Source organism: Bicyclus anynana, chromosome 27, assembly GCF_947172395.1.
Source record: "Bicyclus anynana chromosome 27, ilBicAnyn1.1, whole genome shotgun sequence".
In the NCBI taxonomy this organism is placed as follows: Eukaryota; Metazoa; Arthropoda; class Insecta; order Lepidoptera; family Nymphalidae; genus Bicyclus; species Bicyclus anynana.
In genome coordinates this window covers 3,501,202-3,522,299 of record NC_069109.1, presented here as the reverse complement: position 1 = coordinate 3,522,299, position 21,098 = coordinate 3,501,202, and the positions used below count along the sequence as shown (strand labels likewise).

General features: G+C 37.5%; 1 protein-coding gene and 1 long non-coding RNA gene across 2 annotated transcripts; both read left to right on the top strand.

The window, feature by feature from the left end:
• The first annotated feature begins 56 nt into the window (after nucleotides 1-56).
• Nucleotides 57-17,587, top strand: LOC112056935 (zinc finger protein 14 homolog). The gene is made up of 10 exons (XM_052890384.1): nucleotides 57-271; nucleotides 2,325-2,462; nucleotides 2,630-3,346; nucleotides 4,344-4,541; nucleotides 6,308-6,435; nucleotides 13,641-13,751; nucleotides 14,809-15,012; nucleotides 15,760-15,871; nucleotides 16,121-16,231; nucleotides 17,366-17,587. Exons 1-10 carry the CDS (start codon nucleotides 128-130, stop codon nucleotides 17,552-17,554), a joined length of 2,052 nt encoding a protein of 683 aa, XP_052746344.1. The 5' UTR covers nucleotides 57-127; the 3' UTR covers nucleotides 17,555-17,587.
• On the top strand, nucleotides 6,973-12,380 carry LOC112058197 (uncharacterized). The gene is made up of 2 exons (XR_008252272.1): nucleotides 6,973-7,011; nucleotides 12,269-12,380. It is a non-coding gene; the product is annotated as an uncharacterized LOC112058197 (long non-coding RNA).
• Nucleotides 17,588-21,098: the final 3,511 nt, after the last annotated feature.

Below are 21,098 nucleotides of genomic sequence, written 5' to 3'. Positions count from 1 at the left end.
ATTGATATTGTCAAATTAAAAAAAAAACAATGTTTTGTTGATATTTTACTAGTCTATAGTGATCTGTGTATTTTACAAAACAATTTAGGGACTTTATGGATTAAATTGTATTAAAATAATCTGAATAATGGAAGACTACTGCAAATATGTGCTAAAGAGGCTATGTTGTACGTGTTTGAGCGCTGACAGGAAGCTCAGCCAACTATGCAAACTGAAGGACGGTGTAAACAATTTATTTTTCCTACTTTCGTCGGACTCAGAAGCTTACAAGGTAAAGGTACCTATACTAATATATATATATAGAGGTAAAAGTTATGTGATAGCCCAGTGGATATAACCTCTGCCACCGATTCCGGAGGGTGTGGGTTCGAATCCGGTCTGGGGCATGCACCTCCAACTTTTTAGTTGTGCACATTTTCAGAAATTCTTAATAAAAATATCACGTGTCTCAAACGGTGAAGGAAAACATCGTGAGGAAACCTGCATACCAGAGAATTTTCTTAATTCTCTGCGTGTGTGAAGTTTGCCAATCCGCATTGGGCCAGAGTGGTGGACTATAGGTATAACCCCTCTCATTCTGAGAGGAGACTCGAGCTCAGCAGTGAACCAAATATGGGTTGATAATGAACAAACGAAAGTTTTTGGTATTGTAGAGGGTAATGTCTGGATCTACAGGACCAACTCTTAAAACTCTCTTACCACTAGAAAGTCACGTTATTTGCGAGTGTCATAAGCTGTATATTTTCATCTCTGTATTCCCACGTCAATGGGAAATAAATACAGTGTAAACTCGATTTAACGTCAAACTCTAAAGCGTCAACATCACATGGCTTTGATTGGTTTAGTTTGCTCTCCATACAATGATACACTCTTTATAGCGCTACACCCACTCTCTATAACAACAATTATGTAATAAAAAGTAGTAAATTGCCAAAATTACTTAATTTAAAACAGTGCAGCTGTCTACATGCTTGTGTCTCTTTACTGTCTTAGCCCATAATAAATACTACTGTCGGCATCATGCAAAAAAACATATTTTAAGAAATTTGTTCTTCTTTCTTCTTCTTTCTTGGGCCTTTTCCACACTTGGTTAGTAGAGGTTGGCCATTGTACATAGGTCCATTTAGTGCTGGTCCCCGCTGGAGTCACTCCAGCCAACCAAGCTTGCTCCAGAAGCTTAGCAGGCCGCCCAGGTCTCTGAACGCCTCTTGGAGTGTTGCTGGATCCAATGTGTGCTGCATGTTGTTTAGATACACCTCTGCAAATTTGTTCTTTTGTTTACAAATTGGGATTGCTTGTTTACACTATTGACTATATATATAAAATTATATATGTAAAAGTCATGGACTTAACACGTTATCATATTATTAGTTGATCACAAACTTTCAAATAGTAAACATGTCTAGTAAAAGAAATTCACTGTGTATTTTTTTTTTCTCCTTTCTCTTATACTGTGTATTGATGAAAAAGTTTTACTCATACATTTTTCTTCCTTCTGTATAACAACCAAACACTATATAATGCTATAAAATGTAAAGTCCATTTAGTGAAGTTATACAAACTTGTATAATATGGGAAATATTCTTTAAAACAATATATAGCCCAATCAGGTGCAGATCCTAGAATTAAACAAAGAATACAAATCACAAACACAAATGAGACAAATATCATTTGTCATTGCATTCCATTCCATTCTTAGCATGAGAGTTGCCATGGTGTAGAGTAAAATAGAGTCCTTTTTATGGAAGAAGTCCTGCGGCTATAACCTAAACTAAAATTGACAGCACATTGCCAAATGATGATGAACGCCGTTAAGTTTTTTTTTTTTCAAATAATATATTTTATTCAGTTGTCAAAACTAATGACATTAGTAAAAGGCTAAAACCTTCTGGTAAGTATGTACCTGTATTAGAAGGTTCCGCCGGCGACCTGGGCTAAGCTTCTGGATTGAACTCGGCTGGATGGAGTGAATCCAATGGAAATCTACACGAAGGAGCCACGTACAACATGGATACATGGATCCAGAGGAGGTGAAACACATCCCAGCCAAGAAACTGCTGCTGTACCTGGCAGCAACCAGTATTGGAGGGGATATCTAGTCAGTGGCGATCACAATAGATCGGTAACGGTCAACGTGATACAGGACCTCAAGAGACCTGCAGAGCTGCGACATCAAGAAGAAGAAGAAGAAGAAGCCACGTACAATGGCCAATCTCATGGCCAAGTGCAGAACCGGCCCAGAAGGAAGAAGAAGAAAGAAGGTCCTGCAAATACTGAAAAATGGTCCCCTCTAGAACCAGTTAACAATTGTAATGTTTTCACAGATAATGTTCAGTAGAGATGCCACACAGCTGTTTATATGCTGGGAGTGTGACCACTTCATGCGGAGACAGGCGAGGTTCAGGGAACAAGTGTGTATTGCTCAAAAACACATCACCCGCTTTGTGGAGGGGCGGATCGATGTAAGTATCTTGTGTTAATTCTTATTTGAACAAAATTTTAAAGAAGTTGAATCTCTAATGAAGTGTATACATAATACAAGGACAAGATTAACCCAACACAAACATACACACACAAGTCTCTGTTCCCATGGGAACAGGAACTAATCCACATATTCTTTTGGTTTCAGTTAAAACCAGAATACAGCTTATCAAAACTATCATATTTCCATCAAGACACATATAATGAAAAAATTATATTTAAAAGTGATGTAGTAGATAATTTTATTGACTGTGGACCAGATATTGATATAAAAGATGAGGTAGAACAAAATATGTTAATAGAAAATGAATTAGCCAATATTAGTGATGAAGACATGACCACAGATATCATAGAAGAAATAAATGTAATAGACAATAAAATAGAAATAAAACCTTTGTCATTGAATAGGAAAAAAATAAAACAAGATGCTAACAGAGTCTCAATCAAAAGAAAAATTAAAAACGAAAAGGAGTTTTCTCAAAAAATAGAAAAGACTGAAATGATAGATAATATAGAATTAGATACAATATTTGATACATTTGATAGCAACATAAAAAATGAAATAGATTTAGAAAATGGAGATGTCTATCCTGAGGTGAATGTATTAGAAATTAAAACTGACAAATCTACTATAAATAGAGGATCAAAAAATGGGAACACACGAAAAGTAAAAAATGGAGAAGAATGCATAAAAGAAGAAGGATTTTTGAGACTTAATATGACTGAAGAAGAGTTGTTGGACAGCATTGAAAAGAGGAAGTTAGAAGAAGATTATATAAATGCAACATACAAATGTAAATCTTGTGTTGAAGTGTTTAAAGATCAAATTCATTTAGAGGAACATAACGCAAGACTGCATGTACAGGTAAGATTAAAATAAGGTTATCATTTCATGAAACAATGGATTTATTAATATTAAAAAAATTTCAACAAAATGAGTAGTGTAATATGGCTATGAAGATGTCATCATCATCATAATCATCATCATCATCATCATCATCATCATCATCATCATCATCATCATCATCATCACTCGATGGATATCCACGGCCTCACAGGCCTCTTTCAAGGATGTCTGAATAACTTAGTTTTGAGCCAGTGGCTACTTGCAACACGCTTGATATCTTTGGTCCACCTTGTGGGGGGTCGACCAACTGCGCTTTTCGGTGCCGGGCCACCATTCCAGCACCTTGGGATACCTGCCTATTGCAATTCTTTGAGCTATATTGATCTTTGGTGTTACTGCAGATCATCTATGAAAATGTATTACTTTTCAACTGACTCCAAAAAAAGAGGAGGTTCGCCTCCTCCTTTTTTTGAAGGAAAAAAATATACGCGTCGTAACAAACATTATAAAAACATTTTTTTTTAATGTTTATTTCATAACTTAGTCATTTATTACAGTTTTGATTCAATTCAATTCAATTTTTGATTTTATGGCTTGCTGCTGTACCAACTGGGTACAATTTACTTCGCCAATGTCGCGTGGTAAGGAAGACACACTTTTAGAGGTTGATCGGTGTAAGCTGGGAATCAAGAATTGATTATTATTCAGCTTAATTTTGACACTATAAATAGCGGATTTTTTTTGTATGGTTGTTAGTCACATTTCTGAAAGAACACTAAATTTTGTTAGCACATACACATAATATTTACAGCTTAGTGTTATTACATTGAATATATTTACATATAAATTTACAATAGGGTTCATTCATTTTGGTTTGAAAGAGTATACTTTCAGATTGGTCCTATTTCATTTTTATGAAAATCGGTGTAGTAAATTTGTGTTAAAATCAAAATTAATGAAATACGTTTTTGGAGTCGGCTCCATTTTTTTTGTAAAAAAGATTATATTATTACAGAAGCCCAAATTCGTGCAGTGCGACATATGCCATGTGTACATCAAGTTCTGGTGGCTGCCGGAGCACAGGAAGGAGCACTATCTCAAGTATCAGTGTAGCCACTGCTCTCTGGTGTACTACGCCGCGCTAGACATGCTGCGGCATCTGAAGGACCAGCACCGCGTCACTAGTGCTCTCACACCCGCCATTTTAAGGAAGGTAAGTGATAAATACTGAAGACATTATTACTAGATACACGGCCTGTCCATACGGCGAGCGGAGCGGTCGCTCCAGGCGCAAAATCCTAGAGGGCGCCAAAATGGTAAAGAAAAACAAAAGAAATTTCTTTCTTTTCGATTGTCTATATTAGGTTAGGCTACGAACTTTTCAAATGTCCCTAGTATAATGTTAGGAGCAAGCAGGCGCTATAATTGGATCTCGCTCCATTCTAAAATTTACTTCGGGCCGGCGCTGACTAGATAATATATGTAATGAAGTCTTCGCCTGCGCGGGTTAGAAGTGTGGAGTACAGTGACAGAGGGAAGGAGAATATGCAATGGAAGCCTTTTAATCAGCATTTAAAAAATGAGCACAATGTCACCATTGCCTAAACTTTGGCCATTTGAGGTATGTATGTGTAAAATATAACACAACACTTCATATTGTACAAACTTAATGGAGTTCTCAACCGCGTGATAGAATGGCTGCTAGGGCATAGAAGAGAGCACTATCTCAAGTTTCAGTACCCAAGCTAGACATACTGTGATTGCTAAAGAACGACCACCTCGTCACTAGTGCTCTGACACCCGCCATTTTGAGAAAGGTTTTTTTTGTTCTGTTTTTCTCATGCAATCAGTCGTCAGACTATGAGCTGAGGTGTTGTAGGAAAATTCTGCGATAAGAAGCAACATTCCCCAGCGAAAAAAGCTCCATGTATTGTATGTGTCATATGTGGCTTTTAATCAAGTATTTGCCATCTTTTCGAATCCTCGAATCGCCTGTGGTATTGTTAATTGAACAGCCAGGTGATTTGGATGTCGATCTTTGTATTTGTTGTTACTAGATTTTATTTCTTCATTCGTTTCATTCATTTTGAGGAAGGTAAGCGATAAAAATCAATGACATTGATACTAGATTTAGCAGGATTTGAAGAGCAACCAATGTGTCACTAATGCCCAACCTTTGGCCATTAGAGGTAGGTATGTGATAAATAAAACATCATAGTACATATTGTAGACAAACTAAACTGAGAGCTCAACCGCGTGGTACAGTGTCTGCCGGAGTACCAATTTAAGTATCAGTGTACTCACTGCACACTGCAAGCTGCAAGTGTCTAAGTCCTACTCGATACAGGGTGCGGAACATGACGTCAGAGGGACGGAGATGGTGCAATAGGGATGATGACATTTTTTAAAATTGTATAAAAATTAGGAGTATGCTAATAGTAAAGCAATTTTGTAAAAGTAACAGGGTATCTGCGATCATTACTTTCGGAGCTACAGGGATTTAAAGGGTCAGATTTGCGGCGCTGCCGCGGATCCCTGAAAAACGCCCCATACAAAATGGTACGAACTAATGACGTAGGTACATAATGATCGTTAGATTTGTATGGGCGTTCAAACAAAATTACTAATATCTTTGTTATTTGTGTGTTTATGTTTATAGTTAAATATTAAAAAATGTCACATTTAATGTAAGGAAGCTAAAACTGTATGAATTTTCATCTTATTACGATAAAAGATTTTTAATAGATTTTGAAATTTTATTTATTTTGCAAATATCCAGTCAATCTTTGCTTTTTATGTATAAATTAGTTAACATTGACTATATTTTCCCGAATGAATCATAAAAATCAATATATTCAAACCTAGTCATCATCCCCATTATAGCAGCAGTTGATAAACGAGCACTGTTTCACATCATGAATGTATGTGATAAATCTAACATCACAATATGTCAATCTATCCTTTTCATTCACCTTACAGCTGAAAAGGAAAGCCGCACTAACGAATCAAGTTTTGGCGCCAAAAAAGAACGATGTCTCCGAAGATAAAGCTGGACTCAAAGACCTTGACGGCAAATTCAAATGTTCAGATTGCAATAAGTGTTTCGAGTAAGTACAGTTTTTTATTTGTCACTAGCAGGACCCTCAGTTGTTTTATCCCCATAGTTTCCATTCCTGTAGGAATAGGGGGATTAAGGGACATATCCCAATTTTGTATGGAGGCTGGGCCTTTATTCCGAGTGTCAAGTAAGCAGAACTAATTATTTTTATCTTAAAAGAACATAAAATATAGGGCTTAAAACCCAAAATAAAAAAAGTTTTAGAACCCGCATTTTTTTTAAATTAAATAATTGAAATATATTTTTTTTTTCATTAGAAATTAATTAAGAATTTTTATCATGGCAACATTATATCTTGTAACTCACGCCCTGACAGATTGTCGATGATCTTCGCATAGTAGCGTTCGTTTATGGCGTTTTAAAGCAATTTAAGGATTTTTTTGTTTGATGATGCTCTGTCTATGATTTAATGTTACTTTTTAACTTGTGCCTTATTGACATTTGACAATATAACATGACATTGACAGCTTACACCGGATATGAATTCAATTCCAGTGTTTTTATTGGCTGTTTTGAACTCTTTTACGTTTTTTTTCGCTCACGGGTAACCTTGGTTGACGCACGTGTAAGTGAGATTTCGGTGATTTTTCGGCGCTTTTTTGTGTTTTTACACAGTCTAAATATTTGATATTTAAGATATTACTAACTCTTTTGGTGGTGGTAAATTATTATAGTTTATTGTAGCTATAATTTTAAAAATTGAAGGATGGACATAGATCCGCCTCCAAAGCCCCCAGACCCGGGTCCATCCCGTAAACGACACGGAGAGGATGCAGAAGTCCCATCCTCCAAAAAACCCAATGACTCCCAATCCATTCCTTCCATACAAAATGTATATGTTCACCCATCATTTTCCGACGGCCCCAAATCATACTCATTAGATGACAAAGGTCCGTTCATTGTCCAAGTGTCACGTGATGTAGTTGACCCATCGTCTGGTGCCTCTTTAAGAGCCATAACTTTTGGCCAATTTCTGCACAAAAATAAAATAGACTCAATTGTTAAAGGTGGCATTAAAAATGTAGGGCGTAACAAAATTATTGTTGAATTTTGCTCGGCACAGAGTGCCAACTCATTTTTGACTAACCCAATATTAACACTATGTAAATACAAAGCAATTATACCGACATACAACATTTCCAGGATGGGTCTGGTTAAAGGTGTACCAATAGAATGGACGATGGACGAATTTGTAGAGTCTATTGAGCTCCCTACTGGTTGTGGAATCGTTCTCAAGGCCAGAAGATTAAATAGGAAAACCACCAGTGAGGGTGTAACCACATGGGTGCCGACCCAGACTGTTGTAGTAACTTTCAGAGGGCAGATGCTCCCTGAAAGACTCTACTCCTACTACTCCTCTCTCCGTGTCGAAGTGTACAAATTTCCCACGATACAGTGCCAAAACTGTTGTCGGTTTGGCCACATTAAACTGGCTTGCAGATCCAAAGCGAGATGCTACAGATGTGCTCAACCCCATTCAGGTGATTCATGCCCTGTTACACAGGCTGAATCTACTTGTTTATATTGTTCTGGCAAACACTTTGCCACAGACAAGGACTGCCCTGAATTCTCTCGTCAGCAGTCCATAAAACTGGTAATGTCACAAAATAATATATCTTACATGGAAGCAGCGTCTCAGTTCCCCCCTGTGCGTACCTCGTATGCAGAGGTAGCAAAAGAAATGCCTTCCTCTTCCCCTAGGACTCCCTCCAGATCTCAACATCCCTCAACAACTTCATATCGCCAGACAATATTCCGCTCCCCTCGACCCCGTGCACCTCTGGGGAAAGGGTATGACAAAAGAGCTCATCAGAATATTGTTGGTGAATGTTCCTCATCCCAACCAAATGGTTGCGCTCTCAACAATAATAATGTTGATGTCACTTCTCAGGGTCGAATTTTAGAAATATTATCAGAATTTTTAGTCAATATTATAGCTCCTTGTAGCGAAATCCCCCTACCGCCCAACGTTGCCCATAACTTATCCCAACTTTTCAAAATTCTCAATAATGGACCCAATAACCCTACTTCAATGGAACTGTAGAAGCCTACGTTCCAAAAAACACGAATTAATTTCCATCATAAATCTGCACAAACCTGTCATTGTTGCCGTCTCGGAAACATGGCTGATTCCAGGTTCTCGTATTCGGGTTCCAGGTTTCTCCTGCTTGCGGGACGACAGGGATGACGGTTGTGCTGGTAGTGCCATCCTTCTGAGGCACTCCCTTCCTTATTCCCAAATTGCTCTCCCTCCGCACAGCCAACAGTTTAATGCTGTGGCTGTTCGTTCTTTAGATATTTCTTTTGTGTCTCTGTATATTCCTCACCCTTCTTCTTCTGTTTTTCCTGAAATCCAATCTATCCTATCTTCTCTTCCCAGTCCGGTCATAGTCATGGGTGACTTCAACACTCACCACAATATGTGGGGGTGTCATGCCACTGATGGGTTTGGTCCTCTACTTATAGATATACTGGACGATGTTAACCTTTGCATCCTCAATGATGGTTCTCCTACACGTCGAGTATATCCTGGTCAAAATCCAAAATCTGCAGTGGACCTTTCCCTCTGCTCCTCAAACCTGGCTTCCCAAATGAACTGGAGGGTGCTGCCGTCCACCCATGGCAGTGACCATTTTCCTATCATAATCTCATTAAATAATAGATCCCTTCCCATCCCCAACTATGACCCTCTTTTAAAATATAAACTTAAAAAAGCCAATTGGGCAGCATATGCCCAATCGGTTGACTGCACGATTGATTCCCTGCCAAGTCTTGAGATGGATGAAAATACTTTGATTTGTTATGAATCTTTTCTAAATTGTCTTAAACGTTCGGCTGATTCACATATCCCAAGAAAACATCCTCCCAAAAAACACATGCTTTCACCTCCCTGGTGGGATGATGAATGCAGTGATTTATTTAGGGAAAGAACCTCTGCAGAGGAGGCATACTCGTCTTGTATGTCCCTAAGAAATTTTTTAGTCTACCAAAAACTCGATGCTAAAGCCAAAAGGGTTGTATCAAAAAAGAAAAAGTTAGGCTGGATGGGTTTCTGTGAATCCCTTAGTCCTCGTTCTCCTTCCTCTATTGTTTGGACAAATATTAGAAGATTCCGCCGTTCCCTTAACCATGTTGACCGAACTTCTAATAATCCCTCCGATTGGCTTGACAACTTTGCAAACAAACTGGCTCCACCCTCTGTCCCCAATGAGGACTTATTTCTGACTTCTACGCCAGCTCCAACCTCTGATGAAATGGATGCCCCCTTTTCACTCTCTGAGCTTCAAGTGGCTCTCAGTGGTCTAAAAGACACAACACCAGGGGAAGATGGCGTGCCTTACTCTTTCCTAACTAATCTAAATGACAAAGCTAAATCCTATTTTCTTAATATTATTAATAATTGTTTTGAATCTGGCTCTATCCCTGATTCCTGGAAATCCCAAATTGTCATTCCCTTACTCAAACCCGGTAAAGATCCTCTAAATTCAAATTCCTACAGACCCATAGCTTTGTCATCTACATTAGCTAAGGTGACAGAACACCTGCTTAAAAATAGATTGGAGTGGATAGTGGAAAGCAGAAATATTCTACCCTCTTCGCAATTTGGATTTCGGAAGGGTATGAGTACTACAGACAGCCTCAGCATATTGACAACAGACATCCGTTTAGCCTTTACAAAAGGAGAGTACCTAGTGGGTGTCTTCCTTGATATTGCTTCTGCCTATGATAATGTCCTTCTTCCGGTACTCAGGCATAAACTGCTCAAGCTGAGTATTCCTCCGAGGATGGTACATCTCATATGTAATCTGCTATTTGGCAGATCCATTCTGGTTAAACACCAGTCTTCCTCTCTTCCCCCCCGGCTAGTCTGGAAAGGTCTTCCTCAAGGCTCTGTTCTCAGCCCTCTGCTATATAGCATATATACTCATGATTTGGAATTGTCTGTTAACAGTTTTTGTAACATTTTGCAATATGCTGACGATATAGTCCTCTATTACAGCTCAGGCAGTATAGAAGAAGTATCCTGTCGATTAAATTCTGCTTTGTATTATCTAAACCAGTGGCTGTCTGACCATGGTCTGTCTCTTTCAGTAGACAAATGTCAGGCAGTGAAATTTACCCGGAAAAGATCCCTCCCTGACTTCCCAATTTGTATTGAGGATCAACCAATCAACCTTAAAGATAATGTCAAATTCCTGGGCATTTATTTAGATAATCGACTGAACGGATTGGCTCATTGTGAATATGTGGTTAAAAAATGTGAAAAGGGCATTAATGTTTTAAGGGCAGTTGCCGGGGTCTGGTGGGGTGCTCACCCATATTCACTTAAATTATTATACAATGCCCTAGTTAGAAGTCATATGGATTACTGTTTGTTTGTTATGGATCCTTTTAACAAAGCAGGTAGCGAAAAATTAAATAAAATTCAATTTAAATGCCTTAGAATTATTCTAGGAGCAATGAAATCTTCCCCCACTAATGCCTTGCAGGTAGAATGTGTTGATCCTCCTCTATCTATCCGTCGCCAATATCTTTGTGACCGGTATGTTAGCAAAGTGTTACAGTTATCATCACATCCTCTTTGGGCCAAATTAACTCAATTATCCCGCACTCCCCACTGTCGTTACTCCTCTTCCTATTTGCTAGATAGCTTCTTGAAATTTAATAGCCTCCCTCATCCTATATCAAAATTCCAATGTAACCCACTTTTTTCCACCTCATATAAAGCTCTATTATATAACCCTCCTATCATCACAGATCTTGGCCTAGTTAAAGGAGCCCCAGATACTAGCATTAAATTTCAAGCCATTATTAATCAAAATTGGTCAAATCATCTGCATATTTATACTGATGCATCAAAGTTATCCCCAGATGGATGCGTTGGTGCTGCCTGCTGGGTTCCCAGGTATAAGATAATATTGAAATTCAAATGTCCTCCCGAGTCTTCTGTGTTCACAGGAGAAGCCACTGCTATATTGGAAGCAGTCCTGTTTGCACAGTCCCATAACATTCAACAGACGGTTATTTTTACAGACTCTTTAAGTTGTTTATTGTCCATTAAAGAAAACCCATTCAAAAGCAAATCAAGATTTCACATTATCTTAAAGATCAGGCAAGCTCTGCTGTCAAGTTATCAAAGAGGATTATCCATCTTGCTTGTTTGGATCCCAAGTCACTCCGGAATCCCTGGAAATGAGACTGCTGATTCATGTGCAAAAGCTGCTGTGCTAACTGGCTCCCTTGAACATTTTGAAAATTCTTCACAAGACTTGACTGCCCTTGCAAAAACTTATCTGGATAGATCCTGGGAGTCCTTCTGGAATGAATCAAAATTGGTGAAAGGCAAACATTATTCATCTATCCAGCCAAATATACCAAGACGTCCCTGGTTTTTCTTTCAAAAAATGACTGAACGTTGGGTTCTAACAACTATTTCCCGTTTGCGTCTTGGTCACTCATGTACACCTGTGCATCTAAACAAGCTCCGGATTAGGGATAACTCTATCTGTGAGTGTGGTTTGGATGAAGGCACTGTCACTCATCTCCTTTTTAACTGTCCCAGACTTCTTCATCCTCTCTATGACGTTCTTCCCCCAAAAGTCCCTCGTCCTTTAAGTGTTAAATGTTTGTTAATGTTTGTGTTTAGTCCATATTGTAGATTTTTATGTAAATATGTAGAATGTAATAAGATCAAATTGTAATATTGTTTATATATTTTGTTTATTAATATATGTTATTTGTGTTGTTTTAGGTTTAGAACTAACAAAATAATATCATTTAATATTAACTATTTAGTAGATTCTCAAAATTAAATTTGTCAGCCTTCACCGAACAATCTCCATCGTGCCTCCTCCATCTACTCGACACTGGCGAGATAAACAGTGCCCAGTTGGCACAAATGAAAGCCATAAAGAAGAATTGAATTGAATTGAACTCTTTTACTGTATTGTTTATGTTTAATAGGGATGATGACAGTTTTTTAAATTGTATATAAATTAAGAGTATACTAATAGTAAAGCAATTTTGTAAAAGTAACAGGGTATCTGCGATCATTACTTTCGGAGTTACAGAGATTTAAAGAGTCAGATTTGCGGCGCTGCCGCGGATCCCTGAAAAACGCCCCATACTAAATGGCTCGAAAAAATGACGTCATAGGTAATGTAATGATCGTTAGATTTGTATGCGCGTTCAAACAAAATTACTAATATCTTTGTTATTTGTGCGTTTATCTTTGTAGTTCATATATTAAAAAATGTCACATTTAATGTAAGGAAGCTAAAACTGTATGAATTTTCATCTAATTACAATAAAAATTTTTTAATAGTTTTTGAAATTTTATAACCTCATTTATTTTGCAAATATCCAGACAATCTTTGCTTTTTATGTATAAATTAGTTAACATTGACCTTATTTACCCGAATGTATCATAAAAATCAATATATTCAAACCTAGTCATCATCCCCATTTGTAGACAGGGGAGCGAAACAAAAAAATATTTATCTAACTAATGCGGGTTCCAAAAATTCTGAAAATTATTTTCTCAACAGCAATTTGATCTTCTATCCGTAAAAACATTATCGACCTGCTTATAAATTATAAATAATAAAGGCCCATTTTGGGACATGTTCTTTAGCCTGTGTTATTTACAGCTACACATATATAATGTAGCTATTTGTGGAAAAATGGTTTAAATCCGTCTATATAAATAGTGTAATGAAATTACTACATACAAAAAATAACAAGATATTTTGCTATCTACAATAATGCAATCCATATTAGTATAAATGCATGATTAAGTTTGTCTGTCTGTCTGTTACGTTTTTTTAGTAAAATTCTGTCCACCATCTTGAATTCAGTGTGATGTCATTTATTTTTTTTTAAACTATTACAAGTTGTTATGCAATAAGAGCATAATTCTTCAGTCTGATACCTGTATCTTTTTTTTTAAGAATTTGCCATATATTTTTAAATATGAGCAATATTCCCATCCCCCTCGAACTAGTCGACAAAGACTGTGCTAGGAGTGGGTACGACAATAGACTAACGGGGCGAGGATCGAACCACCACCCCTCGGTGATGAGTCCGACCGCTCTTACCGTTGAGCTATTGAGGCTATAAATCTAAATGGCTAATAAGAAAAATCTGTCCGCCATCTTGAATTTGGAGTGACGTCACTATTGCATTCTGTTTCAGGAGCAGATATTTGCGCTACAAACACACACTCAAAGTGCATCGGGAAGGTCACAAGTGCACCACTTGCGGGAAGACTTTCGCCTTCAAGAACACGCTCAACAAACACCAACAGTTAGTATACATCATCATCAAAATCATCATCATCCTCATCATCTTCAAGATCACCATCGTCATCAAAATCATCATTAGTATTAGTCTAGCAAGCTATAATATCATAAAAATATCCCCTACCTCTGTGTGTCTAGTACTATGACAATCGCGTAACAGTAAACGCGAATTTCCAAAGAATTAAGCGCCATCTAGTTGCACTATTAGTGGTATACTATGACGATCGCGTAACAGTAAACGCGAATTTCCAAGGAATTAAGCGCCATCTAGTGGCACTACAGCAAAACTGTTTCTATTCCATATAAATTCGCGTTTACGGTTACGCGATAGTTACAGTATGAAAACATTGAAAACTGCCACTAGGCTCATTGAACTACGCAGACGACGACTTGCTTCTGCATTTCTATCCATACTAATTGAACGCAACCCATTTCCCCAGGATCCACACATCACCGCAACCAACCGAGCAGGTTCAGTGATTTTGTGTTTTTACTTTATTTTGTTTTGTGTGTTTAGTTTATTTTTGTGATTAATATAATTAGTCATAAAAGCATTCAAGAAATCGATTAAATCCTACATCCTCACAAACTTGGACAAAATATTGAAAAAAAAAATGTAAAAAATTTTGTTACAATAATGCATGCTGTCTGCAAAAATGGCGATATGTTAACTCTAAGTTATGTGAACAGTACGTTCTTTTTTGGAGTAATAAATATATTTAAACCGATTTTGAAGTCGGTTCAATTTTTTCGTTAAAAAGATTTTTTTCATCTAGAAGAACGAAGAATTATTTAAGAACAATTAAAAAAAAGGTGTCAACTAGCCTATCAAACGTAACCAATGGGGATGATGACTAGGTTTGAATATATTGATTTTTATGATACATTCGGATAAATAGGGTCCATGTTAACTAATTTGTACATAAAAAGGAAAGATTGTACGGATATTTGCAAAATAAATGAGATTATAAAATTTCAAAATCTATTAATTTTTTTTTATCGTAATTAGATGAAAATTCATACAGTTTTAGCTTCCTTACATTACATTCCCCATCCCCCAGGATCCACACATCGCCGCAGCCCACCGAGCAGTGCCCGGTGTGCGGGAAGATGGTGCGGCGCGAGGGCGCGCGCGCGCACGCCCGCACGCACGCCGCGCGCGTGTCGCACGAGTGCATCGCATGCGACAAGCGCTTCGTGTCGCGCGACTCCTTCGAGAAGCACCTGAAGTACGCCAGCAGACACGCCGTCGCCGACGTACACAAGTCAGTGCCTAGCGCTCAGACCTTTTTTGACCATTGACCAGGTTAGGCCAATAGTCCACCATGCTGGCCGGATTGGCAGACTTTACACACGCAGAGAATTAAGAAAATTATGCAAGTTTCCTCATGATGTTTTTCCTTCACCGTTTGAGACGAATGATATTTAATTTCTTAAAAGTTAGTTAGTTCAAATGCGACCTTTTACGTATCACCAAACGTATCGTATACGTAAGTCACGACTGAATGGGTATCTAAGCCCGATAGCTTTTAATACCAATTATTACAATACAATAGCTTATTTATTGCTTAGTCATTAATATGGGGTACTACGGTTAGGTATAACAGTACACTACCGCGGTGACAAAATCGGTCAGGGGCTATCCAAATTCACACGCGCTTAACTTCTTCTTTAGGCTACAACAACAACAACAAAAGATCACACGGAAATTCCCAAAAAAACGCTCCATAGATCACGTCCCGCGTGCGTACTTTCCGTCAAAAAACGACGCGCGTTTTGCTTTCAACTGTCGGACAACGACTGAGGTACGTAACAGGTAGCACTAATTCGCGGTGCGAAAAATAACCTACCTACGCGAGAGTCGACGTTCTTTTCAGTGCAATAAACGTAGCCAGCACCGACGCCTGACGTGCGGAGGTTGTAGTAAACACAGAGGTCATATCCTAATCCACTAAGCTATCACGGCTCACAAGAATACTATAGAAATATTAAATTATAAACTTAATTTCCAGATGTAAATGCACAATGTGTGAAAAAGCATTCCGCACCATGAGGGAACTGAACGACCATGTGAACTATAACCATATGGGGAAAACGCAACACAAGTGTCCCATATGTCACAAGGTGAGTTGACATCAATTACGTCACAAATTTGTTTTATGATGCACTTGATTGAACGTCAAACTAATTATTAACTAATAATTTTGTCAAACATATCATTTAGTTAAGGTTTAGTGTCAGTTTACGTAACGTCATGAAACAGATAAAATATAGACCATCATAACCGAAAGCGTTTTTGTTTGTATTGCCAAAAAAATATTTAAAAATTCGTGATATAACGGTTTACTAGCCTATTGTAAATGATTGTCGCAGGCGCTGGCGACGCGGCGCTGCGTGACGCGCCACGTGCGGCGCGCGCACCACGGTCTTAAGGAAAAGTCGGGCGACAAGATACTGTGCCAGACCTGCGGCCGCGCTTTCCGGGTGAGCCTGGCCTCGGCACCTGTTCTATTTAACACTCTGTATATAGATTATGTTGGACCGCTACTTTCAGGAATTATCTATGTCAACTTTTCATCGTCATCATCATCATTATTAACCTATATTCGGCTCACTGCTGAGATTGAATATCCTCTCAGCATGAGAGGGTTTAGGCCAATAGTCCACCACACTGGCCCAATGCGGATTGGCAGACTTCACATACGCAGAGGATTACGAAAATTCTCTGGTTCTGAGGTTTTCTAACGATGGTTTTCCTTAACCGTTTGAAACTTTTAATATTTATTGAATTTGCTTATAATCTAGCAGAATGCCAGTGTGTTAGTTATTAAAATAAACTTATTTTAAGAAACATATGAAAAAAATATTCGCAAGAAGAAATTGTATAGTCCCTTTACACGGAGTCTGCTATCCCAATCGATTGGCGTCACTTCGACCGCTGATAAAGGGACGTCCTAGCTTTGCCTCATGATTGGTATGTAAAGATTGACTTTAGTTTTACGCTTTTTTTTAAATTGAGAAATAATACAATATGGAACTTAAGCTAACTTATCCTAATAACTATACAAATCATGCCCACGTGGAATGGTGGCAAGAATACTGGCTGCATTTCCGCGCTGGACAGCCAGGCTGATCCTTTACGCAAATGAGCCAGCCCTTCTGTCAGCAATCAAGGCAACTAGCCGCGGTGAAATTATTCGGTAAAATTTTTTGGCACTGCGACTCCATGGAAAGAAGAAAGAAATAAGATCTTTATTTTTAAGTAATGCCACATATCACATTACATCTAAATTATAACATATTATGGCGTAACTGCCCACTCAAACAGTGGAGCACTAAAGAATGCCCTGTAATATGTGGCACAACCTAGAAAAAGGCCCCAACTCAGCATTTTGCCGCATACTTTCAATAAAAAAAGTATGCAGCACTGATTTTCAGTTAGGACCCAGTTCAGGTGCCGCCACGCACACAGTTCAACACCCATGGCCCAAGGGTCTCCACGGTTTTACGCTGCGTTGCCATTAGACAGCAAGTTCTGGTCCTCTTCGAGACAACAGTGCCACTGATGTCCAATATTGTGGCATTCGCTGCAGTTTTGTATAGACCATTTTTTTTCAGGATAAGAAATGCCTCCGCGAGCACGAGCTGATACACACAGGCGAGAAGCCGCTGTCATGCGACATGTGTGGGCGCCAGTTCCGCCAGAGCGCGTGCCTGTACACGCACCGCCGCCGTGTACACAAGGTGGCGCCAAAGCGACTGCACGTGCTGCACGCAGAGGGCGACGCAGCTGACGTCACGAGCTGATACATGCACTATGAATTAATAAACTGATTTCGTTGTATACTCTGTGTTTTATTTTACATCTTAATACTTGAAAGCTGAAACCTAATGAATCGTCGTTATCAACCCATATTCGGCTCACTGCTGAGCTCGAGTCTCCTCTCAGAATGAGAGGGGTTAAGCTAATAGTCCACCACGCTGGCCCAATGCGGATTCCACACATGCATTTTGACCATTGACCAGGTTAGGCCAATAGTCCACCATGCTGGCCGGATTGGCAGATTCACACACGCAGACAATTAAGAAAATTATGCAAGTTTCCTCACGATGTTTTCCTTCACCGTTTGAGACACGTGATATTTAATTTCCTAAAATGCACACCACTGAAAAGTTGGAGGTGCATGCCCCGGACCGGATTCAGACCCACACCCTCCGGAATCGTAGGCAGAGGTCATATCCACTGGGCTATCACGGCTTCTAACCTAATGAATAATATTGTTATTTTTCAAATACTTTTGCTTTCTTATAACGATTTAATTTACTATGCTATATTTGATACCCATACTACAGACCGTCAAAATTATCCTGGTAGCGGCACCAATTTATGGATATTCAATAAAAGAGCATCTTTTATGTCAGTAGTGACTTTTTTTAGTAAGAAAAGAGATCACAACAAATGTAATAAAAAATTACTTATTATTAAGGTGAAATGAATGCTAAGCAAGTGAAGATTAAATAAATCAATAGCACCGTAGGTCTATATCTTGGCAATTCTTTCATGATACTCCCATGGTATGCGGGCGACGGGGGGGGGGGGGGGGAGACAGCGCGGGTATGAAGTCATGCACACGGGGTATCGCTACGGCTGTTAACCAAAAATACCACAGAATGAAATTATATTTTTGATTTGGTAATTTTAACATTTATCCAAGAAACTATAGGTCTACCATTTTTATTATATGGAATATTTTATTACTCGTTACACCGTATTTGTTATAAAGCTATAAAAACAGTAATAAAATTATATATCAACATAAAATGGAAAATTTTTTGGTCGCCGCGTTTTTGAACTTATATTTTGGTATTTATTTTTATTTTGATAATTTCACGATGATTGCCTATATTAGTTTAGGCTGTACTTATTTTTAAAACTCTCAAGACTCGCCTCGTTCTATTTATAATTACTAGCGGGCGCCTGCGACTTCGGCCGTGTGAAACTCGATGTAAACTTTCTACTACCCCTACCCTACCCTTACCCCTTTTACCCTTACCGGCCGAATTTATCGCGAATGATGCAGGACTCTAATTGTAAAAGATGTTTTTTTATTCACAGCTTATTTAATACAAACAAACAATCAAATTCCTCTTTATATTTGTCATAAGAAACTATTATTAAAGTACTTATTATCTTTGTTTAACCAGTTTCAGCATTATGCACAGATCCAAGAAGCGTCAATATAGCGTTAGAAACATCTCTTCTGTTCCAACCCGGTGAAAAAACCAACTTAGCTTTCATTAACAAAATTCGTAACTTTATTGACCAAATTGAAAAAGCTGTATCGCCAGTAAAAGCTTTCCTTAGAACTGCTGATGATAAAGAAGATATTTTCTCGAAATTTGTAGAAAAAGTTACCCTAAATCTCCTTAAATATGAGGACAAAGAGTTAGAAGAAATCACTCAAGTTTTGACTAGCGAAACAGCAAAAATTTTAAATAACACAGAAATTTTCACGGAAAACACTAAAAAACCACTTATTACAATCTTAAAGGAATATACCAAAGTTGATCCTAAGCTAATAAAACTGAACCTACAAAACGCTTTAGACGGAAATGAAATTATTGTAACTAACTTAGCAAACAAAATAAATACCTATTTCAATGATCAAGATAAAGAGAAACTAGAGGAATTGATTGAAAAATCAAATAAGCTGATTCCAAATCACAACGCTAAATCACGAGTGAAATCAGACAAAACTAAAACAGCAGAATTAAGGAAAACAGTCAAAGATTTTTTGAACATTTTAAAAGAAAAATATGATAATTTGGACGAGACACATAAAATACAAATAAAAAGAGACGTCGGTAATTTACTTGAATTTACTGATTTCAATAAAATATACATACATCACAAACCGAGCGATTCTAAGAAAAAAGATTTTCAAATAATTCCCAAAAGTATTAAAATGAAGGAGAATAAACATGGGAATGAAAAGTCGGAAATTAAAAACGATATAATAGTTAATAAAGATATAGAAATATTTGTTAAAGGTAAAGGTAAAGAAAAAGAAGCTAAAGATATAAAAAACGAAAAAGCAAATCAAAAAAATGATAAAGAATTCGATATAAATAAACCTGAAAGTGCAGATTTGTCAACCGTTCTCGAAGAACTTAATCGTTATTAAAATATTTCTTAATACGAACATAATTATTACTATATGAGCTCTAGACACAGAGTAACCAGAGAGAGTCTTTACAAACAACAATTACATAAATTAATATAATTATCAATAAAAAATACTCGCATCTTATTTATTTAGTTTTTGAGAACAGTTTTTAAAATAATTAAAAACATAAGACGCCATTTTTCTTGAATAATATTGAAAATTACTGATTTTCGCGACGGTTCGTATCGTACTGACAAGAGAACGTATTCGTTTTTGAATTTCATATTCGTGACGAGTACGACACCGTCGTGTTCTGTACGATCCATCTGTATATTATTGATTATTCTGTGGTTCTAAATTACTGAACAGTTTTTCACGGTTTGCACCAATAGCAATAGACCAAGTGATTAATAAATTAATTAAACAAATAAAAAAAACCGACTGCATAAATTATACAAAAACTGAAAAGAAAAAAACAAGCTCAGTCCAGAAGTGTAGAAAGCAATTAGAAAACAGTATACATATATACATACATACATACAAGATACGCGCGAAAAACATAACCCTTCTTGCAGTCGGGTAATAAGGAAGGTTTAGGTAGTCACGATTTAGTAAAAAAATGCTGAAATATGATATTAATTTTGTTGAAAAAATGCTGAAATATGATATTTTAACAATGACTATAATCGTTATGAAATATCTATAACAGATTTGGCAGGTTCTATAAGGTTAGTCTTACACAAAACGATTTACTTGCATAAGTAAATCGTTATGTGTGCGTCTAGCCTAATCTAAACCTATAATAAATCTGTAGAGGTCAATTCTGTACATAAAATATATTTCCAAAATAACTATCAGGGTATGATTAGTGATCGATACTGATGTCAAAAATGCAATCAGTAAAAATTTCGTGTCTGTCTGTTCGTTATAGAAACAAAAACTACTCGACGGATTTTAACGAAACTTGGTACAATTATTCTTCATACTCCTGAGCAGGTTATAGTATACTTTTCATCACGCTACGATCAATAGGAGCAGAGCAGTGAAGGGAAATGTTGGGAAAACGGGAGAAGTTACTGCATTGTTACAGCGATACTACTGTAAGGGCTGGATTAAAGAGGTTTAAGGGCGGACGAAGTCAAAGTATTTTAAATAAAACAATTAAAATAGATAAATCCATTTAT

What these genes read in the sequence shown, in the direction of transcription:
- LOC112056935 (XM_052890384.1), top strand. Translation starts at nt 128, where the DNA reads ATGGAAGACTACTGCAAATATGTGCTAAAGAGGCTATGTTGTACGTGT. An exon ending in GATTGCAATAAGTGTTTCGA is followed by an intron (nt 6,436 to 13,640) that starts GTAAGTACAGTT and finishes ATTCTGTTTCAG; the next exon opens with GAGCAGATATTTGCGCTACA. An exon ending in CCTGCGGCCGCGCTTTCCGG is followed by an intron (nt 16,232 to 17,365) that starts GTGAGCCTGGCC and finishes ATTTTTTTTCAG; the next exon opens with GATAAGAAATGCCTCCGCGA.